The sequence below is a fragment of the Hyla sarda genome, chromosome 4 (genome assembly GCF_029499605.1).
Source record: "Hyla sarda isolate aHylSar1 chromosome 4, aHylSar1.hap1, whole genome shotgun sequence".
Taxonomy (NCBI): Eukaryota; Metazoa; Chordata; class Amphibia; order Anura; family Hylidae; genus Hyla; species Hyla sarda.
The window spans coordinates 355,473,151-355,499,367 of NC_079192.1; the positions used below are offsets into that span (position 1 = coordinate 355,473,151).

Below are 26,217 nucleotides of genomic sequence, written 5' to 3' on the forward strand. Positions count from 1 at the left end.
ACCAGGACATACATTTATGTCCTGCGTCCTTAAGGGGTTAAATATGCTCTCCTCCTTTACCGTATTGATTCCCTTTATGTATTTAAAAGTCTCTATCATATCCTCTCTGTCTCTTCTTTCCTCCAAGCTATACATGATAAGGTCGTTTAACCTTTCCTGGTAAGGTTTATCCTGCAATCCATGTACTAGTTTAACCCCTTAAGGACTGAACCCTTTTTCACCTTAAGGACCTTTTTTGCAATTCTGACCACTGTCACTTTATGCATTAATAACTCTGGGATGCTTTTTCCGATTATTCTGATTCCGAGATAGTTTTTTCGTGACATATTCTACTTTATGATAGTGGTAAATTTTCATCGTTAATTGCACCCTTTCTTGGTGAAAAATCCCAAAATTTCGCGAAAATTTAGAAAAATGTGCAATTTTTTTACTTTGAAACTCTCTGCTTGTAAGGAAAATGATATCTTGATTCACATAAACAATATGTCTACTTAATATTTGCATCATGAAGTTGACATGTTTTTACTTTTGGAATACATCAGAGGGCTTCAAAGTTCTGCAGCAATTTTCCACAAAATTTTCAAAATCGGAATTTTACAGGGACCAGTTAAGTTTTGAAGTGGATTTGAGGGGTCTTCTTATTAGATATACCCCATAAATGACCCCATTATAAAACCTGTGCCCCCCCCTCAAAGTATTTAAAATGACATTCAGAAAGTGTGCTAACCCTTTAGGTGTTTCACAGGAATAGCAGCAAGGTAAAGGAGAAAATTAAAAATTTAAATTTTTTACACTCGCATGTTCTTGTAGACCCAGTTTTTGAAATTTTACAAGGGGTAAAAGGAGAAAAGGCCCCCCAAAATTTGTAACCCAATTTCTCTCGAGTAAGGAAATACCTCATAAGTGGGAGTTAAGTTCTCTGTGGGTGCACTACAAGGCTCAGAAGGGAAGGAGCGACAATGGGATTTTGGAGAGTGAGTTTTTCTGAAATGGTTTTTGGGGGGTATGTAACATTTAGGAAGTCCCTATGGTGCCAGAACAGCAGAAAAACCCCCACATGGCATACTATTTTGGAAACTACACCCCCCAAGGAACGTAACAAGGGGTCCACTGAGCCTTAACACCCCACAGGTGTTTGACGACTTTTCGTTAAAATCAGATGTGTAAATGAATTTTTTTTTCACTAAAATGCTGGATGTCCCCGAATTTTACATTTTTACAAGGGGTTATAGGAGAAAATGCCCCCCAAAATTTGTAACCCTATCTCTTCTGAGTATGGAAATTCCCCCTGTGTGAACATCAAGTGCACTGTGGGCGCACTACAATCCTCAGAAGAAGTCACATGTGGCTTTTGGAAAGCAAATTTTGTTGAAATAGTTTTTGGGGGGCATGTCGCATTTAGGAAGCCCCTATGCAGGGCCGGACTGGCTTAGCGGGATACTGGGAAAATTCCCGGTAGGCCAACCGCACAGTGGGCCGGCAGGGGCCGGCCCGGGTGCGGCCACACAGTGGCTGCTCACTCACACAAGGTGCTGACACTAAAGTCAGGATCTTGTGTGAAGCGGCCACAGAGAAGCCTCCCCCCCTCACCCATGTCCACCCCCCCCCCTCTCACCCATGTCCATCCTCCTCCCCCCCCCCTCACCCATATCTATCCTCCTGTCATTCATGTCCACCTTGTCCACCCCCTGTCCATCCCTTTCACCCATGTCCACCCCTCTATTCACCCCTCTGTCCCTTTGTTACCCCTCTTTTATCCCCCTTGTCATCCTTGTCCACCCTCCTGTCATCCCTGTTTACCCCCATATCTCCCGTGTCCACCCCTCTGTCACCCCGTCCATCCCCCTGTCACCCATGTTCCCCCCCCCGTCCATCCCTCTGACCACCATCCCAGTCTACACCTGTCACCTATGTTCACCCCTTTGTCACCCCAGTCCACCCTTCTTTGTCACTCCTGTCCACCCCTCTTTTAACTGCTTGTCACCCTTGTCCACACGTCATCGCTGTCCATCCTCGTGTCACCCATGTTCACCGCCCATTGTCCACCCCTCTGACCACATCCTTGTCACCCATGTACACCCCTCTGTCCCTTAGTCACCCGTTACCACCTTATCACTCCTGTCCACCCGTCACCCCCGACGCCCCTCGTCACCCATGTACAGTCTTCAACACCCATCTGTCACCCATGTACTCTCCTCTACACCCCTCTGCCACCCATGCACACCTCTCTGTCCCCCATTACCACGTTGTCACTCCTGTCCACCCCTGATGCCCCCTGTCACCCATGTACAGTCTTCTACACCCCTCTGCCACCCATGTACACCCCTGTCACCCATGTACACTACTCTACACCCCTCTGCCACCCATGTACACTCCTCTATACCCCTCTGCCACCCATGTACACTCCTCTATACCCCTCTGCAACCCATGTACACCCCTTTATACCCCTCTGCCACCCATGTACACCCCTTTACACCCCTCTACCACCTATGTACACTCCTCTAAACCCCTCTGTCACCCATGTACACCCCTCTGCCACCCACGTACACTCCTCTACACCCCTCTGCCACCCATGTACACTGCTCTACACCCCTGTCACCCATGTACACCCCTGTCACCCATGTAATCTCCTCTAAACCCCTCTGCCACTCCTCTACACCCATCTGTCACCCATGTACACTCCTCTACACCCATCTGTCATCCATGTACATCCCTCTGCCACCCATGTACACACCTGTCAGCCATGTACACTCCTTTACACCCCTCTGCCACCCATGTAATCCCCTCTAAACCCCTCTGCACCCCTCTGTCACCCATGTACACTCCTCTACACCCATCTGTCACCTATGTCCACTCTTCTACCCCCCTCTGCCACCCATGTACACTCGTCTACACCCCTCTGCCACCACTGTAAACCTCTCTATCACCACCTACACCCCTCTGTCACCCCAATATACTCCTCTACACACCTGTCTCCCATGTACACCCCCTCTGTTACCCCTTTACACCTATACGCCCCTGTATTCCTCTTCACTTGTAAAATGCTGGTAAAGTGCGGAGCCTAATAGATTTGTTTTGCAGTTTAAACGGTGAAGAGTTGTCGCTGGAAGAAATGGTCAGGACGGTCCAGACCAGATGAACGACGTTGATCAGAGATATACATATACAGTATTATAATGCATGGAAATTTGACACATATCTAAATTGCTCAAGTATAGTGCAATACAGTAGCAATTTATTTCTTCGAAATATATCGAGGAAAAAAAATTATATATATATTAGTGTACTGTAAAGGGATAAATCTAGGCGTGGCTACCGATGGTTGACGCGATGCTGTGGGGCTGGTCTGCAATTATTTCCAGGGCTGGTTTTAATCCCCAGTCCAGCCCTGCCCCTATGGTGCCAGAACAGCAAAAAAAAAAAAACACATGGCATACTATTTTGGAAACTACACTCCTCAAGGAAAGTAACAAGGTGTACAGTGAGCCTTAACACCCGACAGGTGCTTGACAAATTTTGGATAAAGTTGGACGTGAAAATGAAAAAATTTATTTTTTTCACTAAAATAGTGGTGTTACCCCAAATTTTTCATTTTCAAAATGGGTAATTGGAGAAAAAGCCTCCCAAAATTTGTAACCCCATTTCTTCTGAGTATGGAAATACCCCAAATGTGGATGTAAAGGGCTCTGCGGGCGAACTACTATGCTCAGAAGAGGAGGAGCGCCATTGAGCGTTTGGTGAGAGAATTTGGTTGGAATAGAAGTGGGAGGCCATGTGTGTTTACAAGGCCCCCCGTGGTGCCAGAACAGTGGACCCCCCCACATTCCGTGAGGGGTGTAGTTTCCAAAATGGGGTCACATGTGGGTATTTATTGTTTTGCATTTATGTCAGAACCACTGTAAAATCAGCCACCCCTGTGCAAATCACCAATTTAGACCTCAAATGTACATAGTGCGCTGTCACTTCTGAGCCTTGTTGTGCACTTTACGCCCATATATGGGGTATTTCCGTATTCAGGAGAAATTGCGTTACAAATTTTGGGGGTCTTTTTTTTTCCTTTTACCTCTTGTGAAAATTAAAAGTATGAGGCAACACCAGCATGTTAGTGTAAAAATTTTTTTTTTTTTTTTACACTAACATGCTGGTGTAGACCCCAACTTTACCTTTTCATAAGGGGTAAAAGGAGAAAAAGCCCCCCAAAGTGAGAGAGCACCATGCACATTTGAGGACTAAATTGGGGATTTGAATCCGCTATGAAAATACCCTACAACAGTGTTTCCCAAACAGGGTGTCTCCAGCTGTTGCAAAACTTCCAGCATGCCTTGACAGTCAGTGGCTGTCCGGCAATACTGTGAGTTGTTGTTTTTCAACAGCTGGAGGCTCTGTTTTGGAGACAGTGCCGTACAAGCCTTTTTTAATGTTTTTTTTTTTAATTTGGGGGGAGGGGGCAACTGTGTAGGGGTATGTAGTGTTTTACTTTTTATTTTGTAGGGTTTTTAGGATACATTCACACGGGCGGAGGTTTACAGTGGGTTTCTCGCTGGGAGTTTGAGCTGCAGCGGAAAATTTGCCGCATCTCAAACTTGCAGCAGAACTTGCTGTAAACCCACCCATGTGGGGGGGGGGGGGGGGCAAACCTCCAGCTGTTGCAAAACTACAACTCCAAGCATGCACTGACAGACCATACATGCTGGGAGTTGTAGTTATGCAACAGCGTGAGGCACATTGGTTGCGAAACACAGAGTTTGTTACTTAACTCAGTGTTTCACAACCAGTGTGCCTCCAGCTGTTGCAAAACTAGAACTCCAAGCATGTACAGTCTCTCAGTGCATGTTGGGAGTTGTAGTTTTGCAACAGCTGGAGGCACACTGATTGTAAAACACTGAGTTAGGTAACAAACTCTGTTTCACAACCAATGTGTCTCCAGCTGTTGCAAAACTGCAACAATCAGCATGCATTGACCGCCGAAGGGCATGCTGAGAGTTGTAGCAGTGTGCCTCCAGCTGTTGCAAAACTACAACTCCCAGCATACCGTTTGGTAGTCTGTGCATGCTGGGAATTGAAGTTATGCAACAGCTGGATGCACTTTTTCATAGAAAAAATGTGCCTCCAGCTGTTGCATAACTACAACACCCAACATGCACAGACTACCAAAGGGAATGCTGAGAGTTGTAGTTGGAACTCCAGCTGTTGGAAAACTACAACTCCCAGCATGCCCTTTGGCTTTGCATGCCGAGAGTTGTTGCTAAGCAACAGCAGGAAGTGAAGAGGCCTTACCTCCCGCTGTATCCTGCCCTGGGATGCCGCCGCTGCTGCAGCCGATCCTGCTGCTCCCGTCGCTGCCACCGATCCTGATGGGACCCCCGCCGGACTAGGGCAAGGTAGGGGACCCCGGCCTGCTCCGATCGCCGTCCCCAGCAGGTCCGTGATTGACCGGTCGTTCTGACCGATCATTCACGTGATCGCAAGGTGGCACTCATGCCACCTCACTCCTGCTGAGTAAGGGTGAATGGGGCTGTCTCGGACAGCCCCATTCACCCTTTTTTTCCGGGTCATCAGAGACCGATTGACCCGGAATAAGCGCAAATCGCACTTCTGAATTGACGCGCAATTTGCTGCAACCTCAGGACCCCCCTGGGCTATATGCCAGGATGCCTGCTGAACGATATCCGGCGAACGGCAGGGTCGGAAGAACGCAGGGCGTATCCATTCATCTTGAGTCCTTAGGGACTCGGAAACGGGGGCGTATGCATACGCCCTGCGTCTTTAAGGGGTTAATAGCTCTTCTCTGAACTCTATGGCCGACATTTATCATTGTCTTTAGTCTTTAGACTAAGCAGGGTTTAGTGCAAGCAGGGTTTATTTGTGCCTTTTTTGCGCCTTTTGGTTTACACATTTCTGCTGATTTTGAGTGGCAATCCACTGATTTTGGCAATACACATGATATTGAAGGGTTTTATGAACTGCGCCTTTTTGTGAAAAGGCACAAAAAAGGTGCAAAGCCACTGAAAAGTCTCTAAAACTACACCAGCCCAGACTTAGCTTAGCTTTTTGGTGTATGTGAAGAAAAAAATTTCGGAAAATGTGACTTGCACTATATTTATCAAATGCTCTGTGACCATTAAATACATTTGGTGCTCCAATACATTAGCAGCATACAAAAAAAAGGTGTAGAAAAATGCTTCACTTACATCTACAATGATAAATGCCGGCCTATATCTATATCCTTTTGGAGATACGGCCTCCAGTACTGTGCATATTACTCCAAGTGAGGCTTCACCAGTGTTCTGTACAGCGTCATGAGCACTTCTCTCTTTCTACTGCTTATACCTCTCCCTAAACATCCAAGCATTATGCTGGCATTTCCTGCTGCTCTATTACATTGTCTTCCTATCTTCTGAAATAATAAGTCCTAAATCCCTTTCCTCAGATACTGAGGCCAGGACTGTGTCAAATATTCTATATTCTGCCTGAGGTTTTTTACGCTCCAGGTGCATTATCCATATAAAATTTCAGTTGCCAGAGTTCTGACCATTCTTCTAGTTTACCTAAATTCTTTTCCATTTGGAGTATCCCTCCAGGAACATCAAACCTGGTACATATCTTTGTGTCAGCAGCAAAAAGACATACCTTACCATCGAGACCTTTTGCGATATCACTAATGCCGATATTAAACAAAATTGGTCCCAGTACAGATCCCTGAGGTACCCCACTGGTAACAAGACATTGCTCTGAATATACTCCATTGACTACTGTTACGTTATGCGCTCCGGCCGCACACGCTGGCCGTGAGCGCATGGTCCCCTTACCTGCTGCTGCCCTCGGGGCTGGGACTCGCATCACGGGACTTTCCACCATGTGAGCCCAGTCAGTCACTCACCTGATGCTTCTCCTGCCCCCGCCTCTACCTCTCTGCTCTGGCGCGCATGTCCCCTTCCCCTAGGGCGCGCACACCAGAGCTTTAAGATTTAAAGGGCCAGTGCGCTCATTAGTGTAATTCACCTGTGGCTCATTGATAAATTCCTCCACCCTCCTCACTTCCTTGCCAGATCTTTGTTGCCTTGAGCCTGAGAGAAAGAATTCCTGTTATTGACTTGCCGTATATCTGATCCTTTGCTCTGTGACTCGACCTTGCTCCTCTGCCTCCTGCCTACTGACCTCCTGCTACGTCCTAACTACGCTACTGTGCCGCCTGCCCTGACCTTCTGCTATCCTGACTACGAGCTGCCTTACTCCACCTTTGCCTCGCATTTCCTCAGCCGCCTGTATAGTCGAGCCGTGCCAGGGGTAGCGACCAGGGTGCCGCCTGCCGCAGCAAGTCCATCCCGCTTTGCGGCGGGCTCTGGTGAAAACCAATGGCACCTTAGACTCCGCTCCTTGGTACGGTCTGAGTCATCTGCCACACAGGTCCAGCGGATCCACATCCACCGTGGGTTCCTGTCTTCTGAAACGTGAGTGTTACAACTACAACCCTCTGTTGTCTGCCACTGCCTAATCCATTCAACAATATGGGAGTCCAAGCTCAATGACTGTAGTTTATTGATAAGTCTTCTATGTGGGACAATGTCAAAAGCCTTACTAAAATCTAGATATGCGATGTCTCCTGCCCCTCCGCCATCTATTATTTTAGTCACCCAGTCAAAAAAATCAATAAGATTTGTTTGACATGATCTATCTGAAGTAAACCCATGTTGTTTTTCATCTTGCAATCCATGGGATTTTAGATGCTCCACAATCCTATCCTTTAGTAGGGTTTCCATTAATTTCCCCACTATTGATGTCAGACTTACTGACCTATAGTTGCTTGATTTCTCCCTACAACCTTTCTTGTGAATGGGCAAGACATTTGCTAATTTCCAATCTTCCGGGACGACTCCTTTTACCAGTGATTGGTTAAATTAATCTGCTAACGGTTTTGCTAGCTCACCACTTAGCTCTTTTAATAATTTTGAGTGTATCCCATCAGGCCCCTGTGACTTATCTGTCTTCACTTTAGACAGCAAACGTAGAACCTCTTGCTCTGTAAAGACACATGCATCAAACGATTCATTAGTCTTCCTCCCTAATGAAGGTCCTTTTACTTCTTTTTCTTCTGTAAAAACTGAACAGAAGAATTCATTAAGGCAGTCGGCTAGCCTTTTATTCTCTTCTACATACCTTCTTTCCTTTGTTTTAACCCCTTAAGGACACATGACGTACTGGAACGTCATGTGTCCACTCCCGATCTATAACGCGGGGCCACGGCGTGGCCCCGCGTCATAGCGGGTCGGGCCCGGCCTCTAACAACGGCCGGGACCCGTGGCTAATAGCGCGCGGCATTGATCGCTGTGCCGCGCGCTATTAACCCTTTAGACGCGGCGTTCAAAGTTGAACGCCGCGTCTAAAGTGAAACCGAAAGCATCCCGGCTAGCTCAGTGGGCTGTTCGGGATAGCCGCGGTGAAATCGCGGCATCCCGAACAGCTGACAGGACAGCGGGAGGGCCCCTACCTGCCTCCTCGCTGTCCGATCGCCGAATGACTGCTCAGTGCCTGAGATCCAGGCCTGAGCAGTCATCCGGCAGAATCGTTGATCACTGGTTTCTTATGAGAAACCAGTGATCAACATAGAAGATCAGTGTGTGCAGTGTTATAGGTCCCTATGGGACCTATAACACTGCAAAAAAAAAGTGAAAAAAAAAAGTGAATAAAGATCATTTAACTCCTCCCCTATTAAAAGTTTGAATCACCCCCCTTTTCCAATAAAAAAAAAAACACAGTGTAAATAAAAATAAAAATAAACATATGTGGTATCACCGCGTGCGGAAATGTCCGAATTATAAAAATATATCATTAATTAAACCGCTCGGTCAATGGCGTGCGCGCAAAAAAATTCCAAAGTCCAAAATAGTGCATTTTTGGTCACTTTTTATATCATTTAAAAATGAATAAAAAGTGATCAATAAGTCCTATCAATGCAAAAATGGTACCGTTAAAAACTTCAGATCACGGCGCAAAAAATGAGCCCTCATACCGCCCCATACACGGAAAAATAAAAAAGTTATAGGGGTCAGAAGATGACAATTTTAAACGTATTAATTTTCCTGCATGTAGTTATGATTTTTTCCAGAAGTCCGACAAAATCAAACCTATATAAGTAGGGTATCATTTTAATCGTATGGACCTACAGAATACATATCAGGTGTCATTTTTACCGAAAAATGTACTACGTAGAAACGGAAGCCCCCAAAAGTTACAAAACAGCGTTTTTTTTTTTCAATTTTGTCGCACAATGATTTTTTTTCCCGCTTCACCATAGATTTTTGGGCAAAATGACTGACGTCATTACAAAGTAGAATTGGTGGCGCAAAAAATAAGCCATCATATGGATTTTTAGGTGTAAATTTGAAAGAGTTATGATTTTTTAAAGGCAAGGAGCAAAAAACGAAAATGCAAAAACGGAAAAACCTCCGGTCCTTAAGGGGTTAAATATAGTTATTCCTGGTTTTAATTTTCTTTTTTCATTTATATATCTGAAGAATTTCTTATCCCCTTTTTTGTGGTAAGTATGAGAGTAAAAATTTACCAGGTTTTATCCCCTTTTTTCACAGACTGAGCTAGTTTTTCTTCTTCCTGCTCTTCAGAAGTTCTTATAACTTGCTTGGTCTCTTTTTGTCTAGTCTTGTAGATTTCCCTATTTTCATTGCTCTGGGTTGTTTTAAAATTACTAAATGTTAGCTTTTTGTTTTTTATGATTTTGGCCACTTCTGCTGAGTACCACAGTGGTCTCTTCCTTTTTCTGCTTTTACTGACATGTCTAATGCAATTTTCTGTTGCTTTCAGTAATGAGTCTTTTAAAAGACATCTGTAACTGATGAATTAAAAAAATTCCTGGGCCCAAGCTGCAAAAATAAACAAAATAAACTTGTGCTCACCTTCCTACGTTCCTCCGTTGCTCCGATATCGGCCTCATGGTCCTCCTCTGCGATCCTCATGCTGCTTCCTGTTCACGGGAACGTCACAGAGCCATCAGCGTATCAACTGCCGCAGCGATGTCCCACCTTGGCCGGTGATAGGCTGAGCGCAGGTAAGGAGCTCGGGCCGGCTCAGCTTATCACCGGCCAAGGCGGGACATCGCGGCCGGTGATACGCTGACGGCTCTGTGACATTCCTGTCCCCAGGAAGCAGCATGAGGATCGCAGCGGAGGACCGCGAGGCAGATACCGGAGCAACGGGGGAACGTAGTAAGGTGAGTACAAGTTTATTTTGTTTATTTTTGCAGCCTGGGTACAGGAATATGTAAAATTCACCAGTACAGATGTCCTTTAAGTAGTCCCATTTCTCCTGGACTCCATGTAATCCATTCCAGTCTGATAGGGACTCATTTATGACTAATCTCATCTTTGAAAAGTCTGTTTTTCGAAAATCTAAAACTTTTGTTTTTGTGTGGTGTGACTCCTTCACTGTTCTTATATTAAACCACACTGACTAGTAATCACTAGATCCCAAGCTTTTGCCTACAATAACATCAGATACCAAATCCCCATTTGTGAATACCAAATCCAAAATGGCCTCCCCCCGGGTTGGCTCCTCAACCACTTGTTGTAGAGATAATCCCGGTAGGGAATAAGGCTGGGTGTTATACCGGTTCATACCGGATACCGTTTTTTTTCTCAGAAGGTATGAATTTTGCCCCATACCACTATACCGGTGGGGCCCCTTCCCCCACCCATGAATGAATTACAGAGCCCACGGCTCCGCTCTGTCAGGGGAGAGCAGGATGAGACTCCTCATCCCCGCTCCCCCTGCAGTTTCAGGCCGGCTCCTCTCTGCAATCAGAGCCAGGGGAAAGTGCAGAAACTGCATCCCCTGGCTCTGATGTTTCCTGGAGCCCCGAGCCGGCTCCCTGCTCCAGTCCACCTCTCCCCTCTCTTCGCCTACTTCAGGGAGTGTTCATAACAAGCGCCCACTCCCCTTCGTCCTGCAGCATAAGGCAGAGCTTTGCACCGCATTTCTTCTAGTTCCGGTGCCCGCTCCTTAGGCCCTTAGTGCATGGCGCAGGACCGAGGGGTGCGAGCGCTTCAGGGGCGAACAGACCGCCTGTGAGGGGGGGGCCCGCTGATCTTTGAAAGAGCGGCGGGCCCCCTCACAAAATGCACGTAAGCTGCGCCGCTGCTGCTCACTGTTCTAAAGTGGCCGTGGCGCATAATAGCGCAGTGGGCACTTTAGATCAAAATTTCAAATTCCCTCCTGGCGGAAGCATCCTGCGCTGAACGCTTCCGCCAGAGAGGATCCTGTGTCGGGGCGGGAAGACGGGCACTTCCCAGCAGCCGCATCAGCGCACAGGTGAGGAGGAGGGGGGGGGTAAATGGAAGCAGAGGGGGTAATGGAATAAAGGGCAGGATAGGATAAATTAAAGGATCAGGGGGGTTAATGGGTGCAGGGGGTAATGGAAGCAGGGGGGTTAATGGAATGAGGGACAGGATGGGGTTAATGGACAATGCTAATTTAATTCACATTGTGTGTGTGTGTGTGTGTTCAATGATTACTATTGGATATCAGTTTCTAACTGTGTAAAAATTTACGTTTCTTTTTCTTCCTCTAAGGGTTAGGATTGGGGGGGCGCGCATTTTGACAGAAACTATATTGATTGTGTATGTTGAAAGTGCCTGATCTTAATCTAATTTTTTTTGTACTGATAAATGTTAAATAAAGAAATGAAAAAAACTGCTTAGCAGCTACATTTTTTTGTGTTTAATCTCAGCCACACATTGCAGAATTTTAAGTGCTTGTCCCATATAGCCTTATACAACTGTATGCAACCAAGGGTTTGACGACCCAAACTAAAAGCTGTTCGTTTGGGTCATCAGATGTAAAAATATGTCCATATTAATCTAGTGTGAACCAGGCCTGCAGGACATATATCTATATATATGTCAAGTATTCATTTGAATCAGCATACATCCTGGTAGTGGACTCTGTAGACATAACCAATAGACAGTGGCCCTCATTTACTATTGCAAACCCGACATGTTTTGTCGGGTTGTGCACCAGATTCTGTCGCATTGTGCCAGAAATTCTGTCTGTTCCAGATTTTGTGCCAGAATTGAAAACTGTTAGACATAACTTTTTGGGGCTAAACAAAGACAGGCAGACAGTCTGTTTCACTGAACACTGCAACAGGAACTCTTATTACTTATGAGGCATAGACAAAACATGAACTCACAAATGTAACACTGCCATCTAGTGGTCATACAATGTAGTAGGCACACAGCAATGACACAGTGGTTGTTGCTCATTAAATACAAACCTTGCATGCTAACACCCCCACTCAACAACTACTATCTATGTCAATCCCATTTCTGATCTAAGATCCAAAAATCTGTTTCTAGCTAGTGGCTTTGTCAAAGCATCAGCAATCATTTTTCCTGACTCACAATACACAAGTACAATCACTTTCTGATCAACTAAGTCATGAATGTAATGATGTCTGACATCGATGTGCTTGGTTCTTCCATTAATCTTCTCTTAATGCAAGCCTGATTGTCCTCAAATAAGACGGTAGGTTCTGATGTTGCTTCTCCAAGATCCTTGAGTAATTGCTGTAACCACACAACTTCTTGACTGGCATAAGCTGCAGGTATGTATTCAGCTTCTGTAGAGGACAATGCCACTGACATCTGTTTCTTGCTGGACCATGATATAGGACTGTCTCCCAATTTTAATAAGTAACCACTTGTGGATTTGCATGTGCTGAGATCACCTGCCCAATCGGAGTCCACATATCCCACGAGGTTTAAATCACCACTTGCTGACAGTTTCAAATTTAAGTCTTTTGTCTGTTTCAGATATCTCATAACTCTTTTGATCGCATTCCAGTCTCTTTGACGTGGTTTATCAACTCGCCTGCAAAGAAGAGACATGCTGACTGCAATGTCTGGATGTGTAGTGGTTGCAATGTAGAGAAGTGCCCCCACTGCTTGTCTGTATTGATCATTGGATATGAGAAGATCATCTTGTCCCTTTTTCAAATATCCTTCTGGCTGTGACATGTAAATTTCTTCTTCAATATCACCATTAAGAAAAGCTGTCTTAATATCGTGATGTTTCACAATCATTGTACACATGGCAGCCACTGTCATTAGTGTTCTGAATGTACTTTGTTTAGCAACTGGAACAAAAGTAGCATCATAGTCCTCACAGAACTTCTGTGAGTAACCTTTAGCAACTAGCCTTGCCTCGTACCGACAGATTTTCCCTTCAGAGTTACATTTGGTTTTAAAAACCCATTTACATCCTATGGCATACCTTGAGGTAGCTCTGAAGTCCATGTCTGGAGATCTTTGAGTGATGTCATTTCTTCATCAGCAGCTTTATTCCATACTTGTCTCTCATGCATTGGCAGTTTCTGCATCTCTTTCCATGAACCTGGTTCAGTTTGAACAGCTCTGCGAGCTATGTAAGATATACGTTCAGCTGGAACACCTTTATTGATTCTGGTTGATTTTCTGACTGAAGGTATTTCTGGTTCAGTTTCAGGTTTTGATTCTTCGGCAGTAATTTCTATTTCTGTATCACTTTCCTTATTTTCTTGAGTGACTGATGTTGATTCTTTCTCAGTTTGAATAGTTTGATGTTTACCCCCTTAACCTCTAAAGGACCAATTACGTTGTGGAATGTCATGGCACCCTGGGCTTTAAGGACCAATAACATCCCACAACGTCATGCCGTTTTCCAGTCCCTGCCGCTCGCCGGGCAGAGATCGGAACGGCATGCCTGCTGAAATCGTTCAGCAGGCATGCCATGCAAATGCCTAGGGGGGTCCCGGGACCCCCGCATGTCGGCGATCGCAAAAAATCGCATGTCAATTCAGACATGCGATTTTCTCCTATTCCGGGCTGATCGGGTCTCTGGTGACCCGATCACCCGGAAAATAGGGATGCTCGGACCTGTGAGTGACAGGCCCCAGCATCCTGCAGGGTAGGAGTGAGGTCGCAATGCTGCGATCTCCTCCCATCCCCTGCCATTGGTCAGAACTGATTCTGACCAATGGCAGAGCGGGACGGTGGGTTGCCATGAAAACCCCCTGTTCTGCCCACCCCTGGATGTCAGGCCGAACAGGGGGAGAACATGGAGGCCGGTACCTGGAGGAGAAGACTCGTGGGGCCCGGCGATCATCGCAGATATTCACCGGAGATCCCGGCTCAGGTAGGGAATAGACGTGGGGGGGAGAAATGAAACTGAAAGTAAAGTGATTTTTACTGTGGCACCCACTAGGAAGGCCGAACTGCAACTCCCAGCATGCCCAGACAGCCAAAGGCTGTCTGGGCATGCTGGGAATTGTAGTTTTGCAACATCTGGAGGGTCACAGTTTGGGGACCACTGTTACAGTGGTGCCCAAACTGTAGCCCTCCAGATGTTGCCAAACTACAACTCTCAGCATGCCTAGACTGCCCAGGCATGCTGGGAGTTGTAGTTCTGTAACATCTGTCCCTTCAGATTTAGCAATTTTCATGACATTTTTGAAAATTGCTGCTCTACTTAGAAGTCCTCTAATTTTTTCAAAAAGTAAAGATATGTCCATTTTATGATGCCAACATAAAGTGGACATATGGTATTTGTGAATAAAAATAAAATTTATTTGGAATATCCATTTTCCTTACAAGCAGAGAGCTTAAAAGTTAGAAAAATGCTAAATTTCCTAAATTTTCATGAAATTTTGGAATTTTTCACAAAAAAAGGATGCAAGTAACGCTGAAAATTTACCACCAAAATAAAGTAGAATATGTCACGAAAAAACAATCTCAGAATCAGAATGTTCGGTAAAAGCATCTTAGAGTTATTAATGCTTAAAGTGACGGTGGTCAGATGTGCAAAAAAACGCTCTGGTCCTAAGGTGTAAAATGGCCAGACCCTTAAGGTGTAAAATGGCCTGGTCCTTAACCCCTTAAGGACCAGAGCGTTTTTTTTCACATCTGACCATTGTCACTTTAAACATTAATAACTCTGGAATGCTTTTACTTATTCTGATTCCGAGATTGTTTTTTCCTGACATATTCTACTTTAACATAGTGGTAAAATTTTATGGTAACTTGCATCCTTTCTTGGTGAAAAATCCCCAAATTTGATGAAAATGTTGCATTTTTCTAACTTTGAAGCTCTCTGCTTGTAAGGAAAATGGATATTCAAAATAAAAAATGTTTTGGTTCACATATACAATATGTCTACTTTATGTTTGCATCATAAAGTTTATGAGTTTTTACTTTTGGAAGACACCAGAGGGCTTCAAAGTTCAGCAGCAATTTAGACATTTTTCACACAATTTTCAAACTCACTATTTTTCAGGGACCAGTTCAGTTTTGAAGTGGATTTGAAGGGTCTTCATATTAGAAATACCCCACAAATTACCCCATTATAAAAACTGCACCCCCCAAAGTATTCAAAATGACATTCAGTAATTGTTTTAACCCTTTAGGAATACCAGCAAAGTGAAGGAGAAAATTCTAAATCTTAATTTTTTACACTCGCATGTTCTTGTAGACCCAATTTTTTAATTTTTGCAAGGGGTAAAAAGGAGAAAATTTTTACTTGTATTTGAAACCCAATTTCTCTCGAGTAAGGACATACCTCATATGTCTATGTAAAGTGTTCGGCGGGCGCAGTAGAGGGCTCAGAAGGGAAGGAGCGATAAATGGTTTTTGGGGGGCATGTCACCTTTAGGAAGCCCCTATGGTGCCAGGACAGCAAAAAAAAAAAAGAAAAAAAAAACCCACATGGCATACCATTTTGGAAACTAGACTCCTCGGGGAACATAACATGGGGTAAAGTGAACCTTAATACCCCACAGGGGATTCACGACTTTTGCATATGTAAAAAATTATTATTATTTTTTACCTAAAATGCTTGGTTTCCCAAAAATTTTACATTTTTAAAAGGGGTAATAGCAGAAAATACCCCCCAAAATTTGAAGCCCAATTTCTCCCGATTCAGAAAACACCCCATATGGGGGTGAAAAGTGCTCTGCTGGCGCACTACAGGTCTCGGAAGAGAAGGAGTCACATTTAGCTTTTTGAAAGCAAATTTTGCTCTTGGGGCATGCCGCATTTAGGAAGCCCCTATGGTGCCAGAACAGCAAAAAAACAAACAAACAGATGGCATACTATTTTGGAAACTAGACCCCTCGGGGAACGTGACTTTTGCATATGTAAAAAATAAATAAAAATAAAAATGTTTTCTTACCTAAAATGCTTGGTTTCCCAAAAATTTTACATTTTTAAAAAGGGTAATAGCAGAAAATACCCCTCAACATTTGTAATAATTTCCCCCGAGTACGGCGATAACCGATATGTGACCCTAAACTGTTGCCTTGAAATACAACAGGGCTCCAAAGCGAAAGAGCGCCATTTGCATTTGAGGCCTAAATTAGGGACTTGCATAGGGGTATTCTACGCCAGTCATTCCCAAACAGGGTGCCTCCAGCTGTTGTAAAACTCGCAGCATGCCTGGACAGTCAGTGGCTATCTGGCAATACTGGGAGTAGTTGTTTTGCAACAGCTGGAGGCTCCGTTTTGGAAACAGTGGCGTACCAGACGTTTTTCACTTTTATTGGGGAGGGGAGGGGGGCTGTGTAGGGGTATGTGTATATGTAGTGTTTTTTACTTTTTATTTTATTTTGTGTTAGTGTAGTGTAGTGTTTTTAGGGTACAGTCACACGGGCAGGGGTTCACAGTAGTTTCTCGCTGGCAGTTTGAGCTGCGGCAGAAAATTTGCCGCAGCTCAAACTTGCAGCCGGATACTTACTGTAAACCTCCGCCCATGTGAGTGTACCCTATACATTCACATTGGGGGGGAAACATCCAGCTGTTGCAAAACTACAACTCCCAGCATGTACGGTCTATTAGTGCATGCTGGGAGTTGTAGTTTTGCAACAGCTGTAGGCACACCGGTTGTGAAACGAGTTTGGTAACAAGCTGTTGCAAAAGCTACAACCCCCAGCATGTACGGACAGCGGAAGGGCATGCTGGGACTTGTAGTTATGCAACAGCTGGAGGCACACTGGTTTGCTACTTATCTCAGTGTTTCACAACCAGTGTGCCTTCAGCTGTTGCAAAACTACAACTCTCAGCAGTCACCGACAGCCTACGGGCGTGCTGGGAGTTGTAGTTATGCAACCAGCAGATGCACCACTACAACTCCCAGCATGTAGCTGTGCAAGCTGGGAGTTGTAGTTATACAAAAGCCGAAGGTACACTTTTCCATAGAAAAAATGTGCCTCCAGCATGCCCATAAGGGAATGCTGGGAGTTGTGGTAGTCTGCCTCCTGCTGTTGCATAACTACAGCAGGAGGCTGTCACTCATCTCCAACTGCTGATCCACGCCGCCGCAGGTCAGTCCCTCGCCGCCGCCGCTCCTGGGGGACCGATCCCAACAGGGACGCCGGGGATCGGGGTCCCCAGCTCCCGGGGTCGTCTACCCGCACCCGCTCACGTCCTCCGGAAGAGGGGCGGAGCGGGTTGCGGGAGTGACACCTGCAGCAGGTGCCCTGATTGGTCGGCCGGTAAACCGGCCGACGAATCAGGGCGATCGTGAGGTGGCACCAGTGCCACCTCACCCCTGCTGGCTATGGCTGTTCGGGGCAGTCAGAGACGGCCCTGATCAGCCAGTAATTCCGGGTCACTGGAGACCCGACTGACCCGGAATCCGCCGCAGATCACTGGGCTGAATTGTTCAGCGATCATCATGACCCCCCTGGGCGATATGCCGCGATGCCTGCTGATCGATATCAGCAGGCATCAGGCACAGTCTCCGCTCCAGATGGCTGCGGAGGGCAGGGAATGGACAGGACATACTCCTACGTCCTCGGTCCTTAAGGACTTGGGAATGGGGGCGTAGGAGTACGTTCATTGTCCTTAAGGGGTTAAACTTTGAGCACACAGAAGTTTCATCAATAATCACACTTCTGCTGACTGTTCCCTTGTTCGTGTCTTGATGTAAAATCCTGTATCCTTTTTGAGATTCACTGTATCCCACGAGTACACCTTCTTTTGCACATGCATCCCATTTTGTAAGTTTTTCTTTTGGAATGTGTACATAGGCTTTACTTCCAAAGATTCTGATGTGTCTTAAATCTGGTTTCCTTTTGTTCCACAGTTCATATGGAGTTTTTGTTGTTGCTTTTCCCGGCAAACGATTTTGAAGATAACATGCAGTTGTGATAGCTTCTCCCCAGTATGTAGTTGGCAAATCAGCATCAAATAGCATGCTCCTCCCACTTTCACACAGTGTGCGGTTCATTCTCTCTGCAACTCCATATAACTCTGGGTTATATGGAACTGTTGTCTGGAACTCCATGCTTCCTGAGACTGGCTTGTGTTTTACCACTTACCTGTTCGTAGTACTCTGGGCATTCCGCCAAAATTATTATTCACTTGAGCGAGATACTCTTCTAATTTCTCTGGCACTTCATCCTTATTGTGAAGTAGAAATATTGTGGTATATCTGTAGTAATCATCAATGAAGATCAGGAAGTACTTTTTCTTTGCTGGAGTCATAGTTTTCATTGGACCACAAAGATCTGAATGTATTAAGTCCAGAGGTTTTTGAGCTTTGTTGTTGGTCTGCTTGGGAAAAGGTGTCCTTGCAATTTTTCCTTTAATACAGCTAGTACAAATCATTATGTGATCACATGGATTAATCTTAATACCACTTGCATAGTTATTCTCAACTATTTTCTTTATTGTATCAGAATTTCTGTGCCCCAATCGTCTGTGCCAAGTGTGGATGCAGTTTGAATGTTTATCCGCTTTGGCTATTTTAACCATTTCACTGCAGTTCAGCTGATATAGTTCATCTACTATTTTAGCCTTTGCAAGCAAGCAATCCCCTTTTGTTATGATACAACTGTCACCCTGAAATGTGACTACATTGCCTTGGTTAGTGAGTTTCTTTACTGACAAAAGGTTGCTTTCAAGATCTGGCACATACAGAACATTCCTCATATGGATCTTTTTAGTGATATCTGGAGAGATAGGACAGTATAGAAGGCCATTTCCTATTCCTACTGATTTCATGAATTGTCCATTAGCTGTAGTTATCCCTTCTGTTTTGCTTTCATCAAGCTGAGTGAAGAAACTTCGGTCATTTGTCATGTGACTTGTAGCGCTTGAGTCCACACACCATGCTTGCACAGAGGTAACACCATTTTTGGATCCGAATGCATACTCCTTTGTTTCTATCACATTCTTAGCTTGTTGCAATGCACTTTGTTTTTGCATTCTAGCTTTCCAGATTCTACAATCTGCTTTTAGGTGTCCTGGTTTCTTGCACACAAAGCATTCCCGCTTTTCTAGCTGCACGTTACTGTGTTTATTTTTGTATTTGGTCTTTAAAGCCGTCTCTGAACACACACTCACATTACTCATGCTTTCAGTTTTACGCTTGTATTCATCCACAAGCTTGCCTTTAACATATTCCAGGGTCAGATCATCATCTGGACATGCATCTAGTGCGGTGACAAGTGTCTCATAACTTTCAGGAAGTCCACTTAATAATAGCGCTGCTACATGGAAATCTTTTAGCTCTTCTCCAATCCCTCTCAGTCTCTCCACCATCTCTAAAGCCTGTGTTATATATTCCTGCATGTCCTGGTCTTTCTGTAGCTTAGTCTGGTAGAGCTTTCTGATTAAATACAGTTTATTGCTGAGATTAACTCTTTCATGTGCTTTCTGTAACTCTGTCAGACTGTTACAGATATGTATGATTTGATCATCATCTATGCACAGGGAGATTGTGCTCTGCGCTTTCTGATCTCTGTCTAACCACTCCTCTGTGGGCTGTGCAGGTCTTGGTTAATTTATACATTTCCACGTACCTTCTCTTTTAAGCAGCATTTTCATCTTGAATTTCCAAGATTGGTAGTTCTGATTTGTCAGATTTGCAAAGGAGAACTTTGCTGAGGGGATGGCAGTAGCCATTTCTGCTGTTTGTCTTTCTGTTGCTGTCTCCTGCACTCAATTGATCTGGTTATATCCAGGGGCAATCTGTATTATATCCTGGGCTTCTGTAACATGTCCTGGGCCCATAACCTGTTAACTTTTTGGGGCTAAACAAAGACAGGCGACAGTCTGTTTCACTGAACACTGCAACAGGAACTCTTTTATTACTTATGAGGCATAGATAAAACATGAACTCACAAATGTAACACCGCCATCTAGTGGTCATACAATGTAGTAGGCACACAGCAATGACATACAGTGGCTGTTGCTCATTAAATACAAACCTTGTATGCTAACAAAAACACCCGACTAACTCTTCATTTTGCTAAGATGCGTGGCCGATGGGAAAGGGGGCATGGTCTCTGAAAAAGGGCGTGTTCCTGACATTTTCACAAAAAAAACAACATATTTACTAAGGTTTCCACATAAAATGTGGTGGATTTGAGCTGAGGGAAAGTGTAGGGAAAGTGGAAAATGGAGGGAAACCTTAGTAAATACCGTGGAAAATAAATTGTGGGGGAATTAAAACCCACAAAGAAACCTACACTCCACTCTTTGTAAATAAGGGCTGGTGTCTTTACATGGACTTGCAACAATCCAATGATCTCAATGGCAGCTCACATATTAAATGTGACATATGTGGAGACATAGCTCCCTTACAAGAAAAAAAAAAAAACTTCTCTAAAGACGCATGCTTTATTCCACCTTAGTTTGATATACCATAAAAGGTAAGAGTACAATTATGAGAACCAAAATGTTTTAATTCATTTTTACTTCTATTTCCAAGGTATATTTATAAGACATCAGTCCTGTAAAATAAGTTCCACCTTCAGACCCTTTTCTTGGCAAATAGTTTTGTTTGTTTTGCTTATTCCTGAAACCATTGAAGGGGTTGTTTAAAAAAAAAAAACAATGATCTAGTATGTGAACATATCCAATAGCTCTACATTAAAATGGAAAAAACAAGTGACAACTTTCACTCCTCCACTGATCACTGTTTGATACGATCCATACAGAGGTCTTAAAACAGTATGTCAACATTCTCTGCGGTATCTCAGAGGTTTGGTTTAAGAGAATCATTCCTGATGTTCATGCTCTTGTCCTGGTATAAGCCAACGAATCCTATCCGTTTGCATAGTGGCATAAACAATAAAAGAGGTCACATAGACTACAGAGAAAACCAGCAGCCAGTCTATTCCAGCCTGTGGAGTACCAGGTAATGGACCTTCAAGGTCCCCTTCTTTCACAGAAATATGCGGTTTTGCTTCAATGCCTGGAAAAAAAAAAGAAAAAGACTTGATATTGTTGAGAAAGAATCAGAAGTGGAACTAAAGGATTAATATTGAACAGCAGGGTAGCCCATACTTTCTGGTATTAGTACAGGTGACTGTTTCACAGCAGTGGTTTTCCTTTTTACCTACGTGGGGCCATTTAGGAGATATAGCCAAATATAGAAATATGCAATTGAGTATGTTTGGCAAATCGGGTGCATATCCTAGCCCCTAAGTAAACATTTATGCCCACCAGATAGGACCAGAAAGAACACCCTCTAATATGCTTACATTTCTTCAGCAGTGACATAGCCATTATGTGCTTTAAGATCTTACTGCGCAAAGCACATATCAGCTACGTCACTACTGAGAAAGTTTATGCATATTTATTAGGGGACGTTCCTACTGGACCTGCTGAATGGACTTAGAGTCCTTAAAGGGGTTATCCAGGAAAAAACTTTTTTTTATATATCAACTGGCACCTGAAAGTTAAACAGATTTGTAAATTACTTCTATTAAAAAATCTTTATTCTTTCAGTACTTATGAGCTTCTGAAGTTAAGGTTGTTCTTTTCTGTCTAAGAGCTCTCTGATGACACGTGTCTCGGGAACCGCCCAGTTTAGAAGAAGTTTGCTATGGGGATATGCTTCTAAACTGGGCGGTTCCCGAGACACGTGTCATCAGAGAGCACTTAGACAGAAGAGAACAACCTTAATCGTTTCAGTACTTATGAGCTTCTGAAGTTAAGATTTTTTAATATAAGTAATTTACAAATCTGTTTAACTTTCTGGAGTCAGTTGAGATATATAAATAAATATATATATATATATATATATATATATATATATATATATAAAACGTTTTTTCCTGGATAACCCCTTTAAGGGCTAGGGAGATCATGCACTAGGTTACTCAAAGGGCAGTAATGGGCCCTCTAAATAAAATGATTACTGAACCCCAGGGCCGCAGCCTGGTGTATAACAACCCTATTGCAACAACCCCTAAAATAGGGATCGACGGATATCGTTTTTTTAGGGCCGATACCGGTAATCGGTGGAGGTTAGGGCCGATAGCCGATAACTTATACCGATATTCCGGTATAAGTTATCGGCTATTTATCCCCCCGCGACACCGCTGCAGATCATTGATTTAAAGCGGGTGCTTTAAATCAATGCACTGCAGTGGCTTTTGCGGTGCCATAGGCCGCCGCCACCACCCGCTTCTCTCCCCCTACCTGTCAGGGTGGTCCGGGCCATCCATCCTTCCTGTAGTGTCCGGTGGCATTCCAGGTGGAGGGTGATTTGGTATCAGTTTAATCACAATTCTGGGTTTATTATTTTATTCTGGGCACCTTAATAAAAGTAATATTTTATGATTTGTTGCAATAGGAGTGTTTATTTGCACCAAATATACTCATTTCATATTATTATTATTTTTTCCATATCTCCGACCTAGATGGTATGATGCTGATGAAAAACAAAAGCATTGATGTGATCAGAGTCACCTGCTTTATTACTCAATACCAGCTGGTTAGTAACTTTAAAAACAACTTTTCCCCTATCAATAAGCATGGAAGGCCCAGAACTTGGCTTAGACAGTCCATTATCTCTACATGCCTGAGTATTCAGAGATGAATGTCTTAAAAAGGATACCAGGTCCCACTTCCCAGTTTGCCAATCTGAATATATTTGGGGAAATTGTATGGGCAGGCTTGGATGGGAAAGTGGGCTTTTGGGGCAGAAACCCTGTATCAGAGCCGAAAGATTTCTAGCAATTCTAGGGTTTGTTTAAAAAAAATTATATATTTTATATATTTTATATATATATATATATATATATATATATATATATATATATATATATATATATATATATATATATATATATATATACACATACACATACATACATGTATATGCCAGAATAAACAGGAGACCAGAGACGTGGAACCAGTGACACACACAAAACATACATACACAAAACAGACTGATATAGAGGGAGAGGGCTCTGCTCGCATGGGCTTGCCTTGAGCTAAACTTTCCCCAATCATTCTGCACTCAATACCCCATAATGACAAAGTTAAAGGAAAACTGTCACGTTTTGTCGGCCGAGTCCCGGACGCTACTGCGCATGTGCGGGCTTTCTCACTACTCCCGGAAGCGGTCTTCAGCGCTGCTTCATTCGTCCGGAGCAGCGCTGAAGTAAGGGTGTAGGCGGTGCTGCGGGCAGGCGGCAGTTACAACACAGTGGCAGTTGAAGGCAGTAACCCCGCCTTTGCCAGTTAAGTGCTAATTTTAAAACACAGAAAAAGACCTGTAACGAGCAAATGGCGCAGCGGATCCGGGCAAGGTAGGACTCAAATTGTTCAGCGTCTCCCACACTATACACAGGTACCTGTGGATAGTGCAGGTCAAAACATGTGACAGTTTTCCTTTAAAGCAGAATGTAAGAAATCTTTGCTAATTTATTAAAAACTAAAATAAGAAAAAACAAAATATTGCACTGACAAGTATTCAAACGCTATACTCAGTATTTAGTTAGGCACATTTGGCAGTGATTACCGCCTCCAGTCTTCTTGGTTATGATGCCACAAGGTTTACACACCAAAATTGAGGGATTTTCTGTGATTCTTTGCTGATCCTCTCAAGCGCTGTTAGGTTGGATGGGGACATCGGTGGACAACAATTTTCAGGTCTATTCACAAATTTTCGTCTGGGTTTAAGTCAGGACTCTGGCTAGGCCACTCAATGAAATTCAGAGTTGTCCGTAAGCCACTCCTGTGTTGTCCTGGCTGTGTGCTTAGGGTGATTTTAACCTGTTCAGGACCACGGGCGTACAAGTACGTCCTGACACCCTGGGTCTTAAGGACCAAGGACGCACATGTACGTCAGTGGGAATTTCGGTCCCTGCCGCGCACCCCGCGCAAATGCCCGGGGGGTCATCAGACTAGCTGTCATGCTGGGATTTGTAGTTTTGCAACAGCTGGAGGGCTACAGTTTGGATATCACTGTGCAGTGAACTGTGGCCCTCTAGATCTTGCAAAACTACAACTCCCAGCATGCCCACATAGCAGTTTGGAGGGTCACAGTTTGGAGATCACTGTGCAGTGGTTTCTAAACTGTAGCCCTCCAGATGTTGCAAAACTGCAAATCCCAGCATGCCCAAACAGCAAACAGCTGTCTCGCCATGCTGGGAGTTGTAGTTGCGTACCTCCAGCTGTTGCATAACATCTCCCAGCATGCACTTCGGTGATCAGTACATGATGGGAGTTGTAGTTTTGCAACAGCTGGAGACACACTGGTTGGAAAATACTGAGTTAGGTAACAGAAACTAACTGAAGGTTTTCCAACCAGTGTGCCTCCAGCTGTTCCAAAAGTACAACTCACAGCATGCACGGTCTGTCAGTACATGCTGGAAGTTGTAGTTTTGAAACAGCTGGAGGTTTGCGTAAAATGCTCTGTGGGCGCACAACAAGGCTCAGGAGTGAAAGCGCACCATGTACATTTGAGGCCTAAATTGGTGATTTGCAGAGGGGTGGCTGATTTTACAGCGGTTCTGAAATAAACGCCCAAAAATAAAAACCCACATGTGACCCCATTTTGGAAACTACACCCCTCACGGAATGTAACAAGGGGTATAGTGAGCCTTAACACCCACAGGTGTTTCAAGAATTTTCATTAAAGTTGGATGAAAAAAAAATAAAATAAATTCTTCATGGTGTTACCCTAAATTTTTCATTTTCACAAGGGAAAATAGGAAAAGAGCCCCCCAAAATTTGTTACCCCATTTTTTCTGAGTAAGAACATACCCCATATGTGGATGTAAAGTGCTCTGCAAGCGAACTACAATGCTCAGAAGAGAAGGAGCGCCATTGGGATTTTGAAGAGAAAATTTGTCCGGAATTGAAGGCCACGTGTGTTTACAAAGCCCCCATAGTGCCAGAACAATGGACCCCCCCACATGTGACCCCATTTTGGAAACTACACCCCTCATGTAATGTATTAAGGGGGTACAGTGAGCATTTACGCCCCACAGGTGTCTGACAGATTTCTGGAACAGTGGTCAGTGATGATGAAAAATGGTGAATTATACTCACCGATAATTGTATTTCCTGGAAGTCTCCATGACAGCACCCGGAGATTGCACCTGCCTAATTGGGACAGGAAAAACACCTGAGAGTTTAAAACCCCACCCCTTCCTCTCCATTACCAGTGTATTATAAAGAACACCGAGTAGAAAGAAAAAGTGATCACCGAATGACCAAACCAGAAAGAAAAACCAAAGGGTGGGTATTATGGGTGCTGTTATGGAGACTTCCAGGAAATACAATTATCGGTGAGTATAATTCACCATTTCCCAAGTCGTCTCCATGACAGCACCCGGAGATAATACCAAAGAATAGTATTCAGGGAGGGACCACAGCACTCAAGACTTTGCGTCCAAACGCCATGTCCTGATTAGAAAGAACATCTAATCTATAATGCTTGGAAATGTATGTAAATTTTTCCAAGTGGCTGTACGGCAAATCTGCTCCACAGAAGCAGATGCTCTCTCTGCCCATGAGGACGAGACTGCATGGGTAGAATGAGCCTTTAATTCAAGAGGGGGATTTTTTTCCCTTTGCTGAATAGGCGTCTGAGATGGCCATACGGATCCATCTCGCAATAGAACTCTTGGAAGCCTTTTTCCCTTTGTTAGGACCTGCAAACTGGAGAAAGAGGTTTTTGTCTTTCCTCCAGGGACAGGAGGACTCAACATACTGTAATACTGCTCTCCTTACATCTAAACAGATGAATGATCTTTCTTGATCATTCTTAGGAGCTGAGCAGAAGGAAGGAATAACAATATCCTGGGATCTATGAAAAGATGAAGATACTTTTGGTGCAAAATTAGGGTCTAATTTGAGAATGATTCTATCATCTCCGACTATAAAAAAAGGCTGTAAAGTAGAGAGACCCCGAATCTCCCTGACTCTA

The 26,217-nt window shown here is 44.1% G+C and overlaps 1 protein-coding gene and 1 long non-coding RNA gene across 2 annotated transcripts in view; one reads left to right on the forward strand and one right to left on the reverse strand.

Moving 5' to 3' along the window:
- Window positions 1-20,102: 20,102 nt before the first annotated feature.
- Window positions 20,103-26,217, reverse strand: part of TXNDC15 (thioredoxin domain containing 15) — a 144,253-nt gene continuing 138,138 nt past the window's right edge. The window contains exon 5 of the mRNA XM_056516624.1: window positions 20,103-21,243. Within this exon, the coding sequence (XP_056372599.1) occupies window positions 21,047-21,243 (197 nt within the window). The 3' untranslated portion in view covers window positions 20,103-21,046. The remainder of the gene's footprint in view (window positions 21,244-26,217) is intronic.
- Window positions 23,344-26,217, forward strand: part of LOC130267218 (uncharacterized) — an 88,948-nt gene continuing 86,074 nt past the window's right edge. Inside the window, exon 1 of the long non-coding RNA XR_008843101.1 lies at window positions 23,344-23,590. This is a non-coding gene — a long non-coding RNA (uncharacterized LOC130267218). The remainder of the gene's footprint in view (window positions 23,591-26,217) is intronic.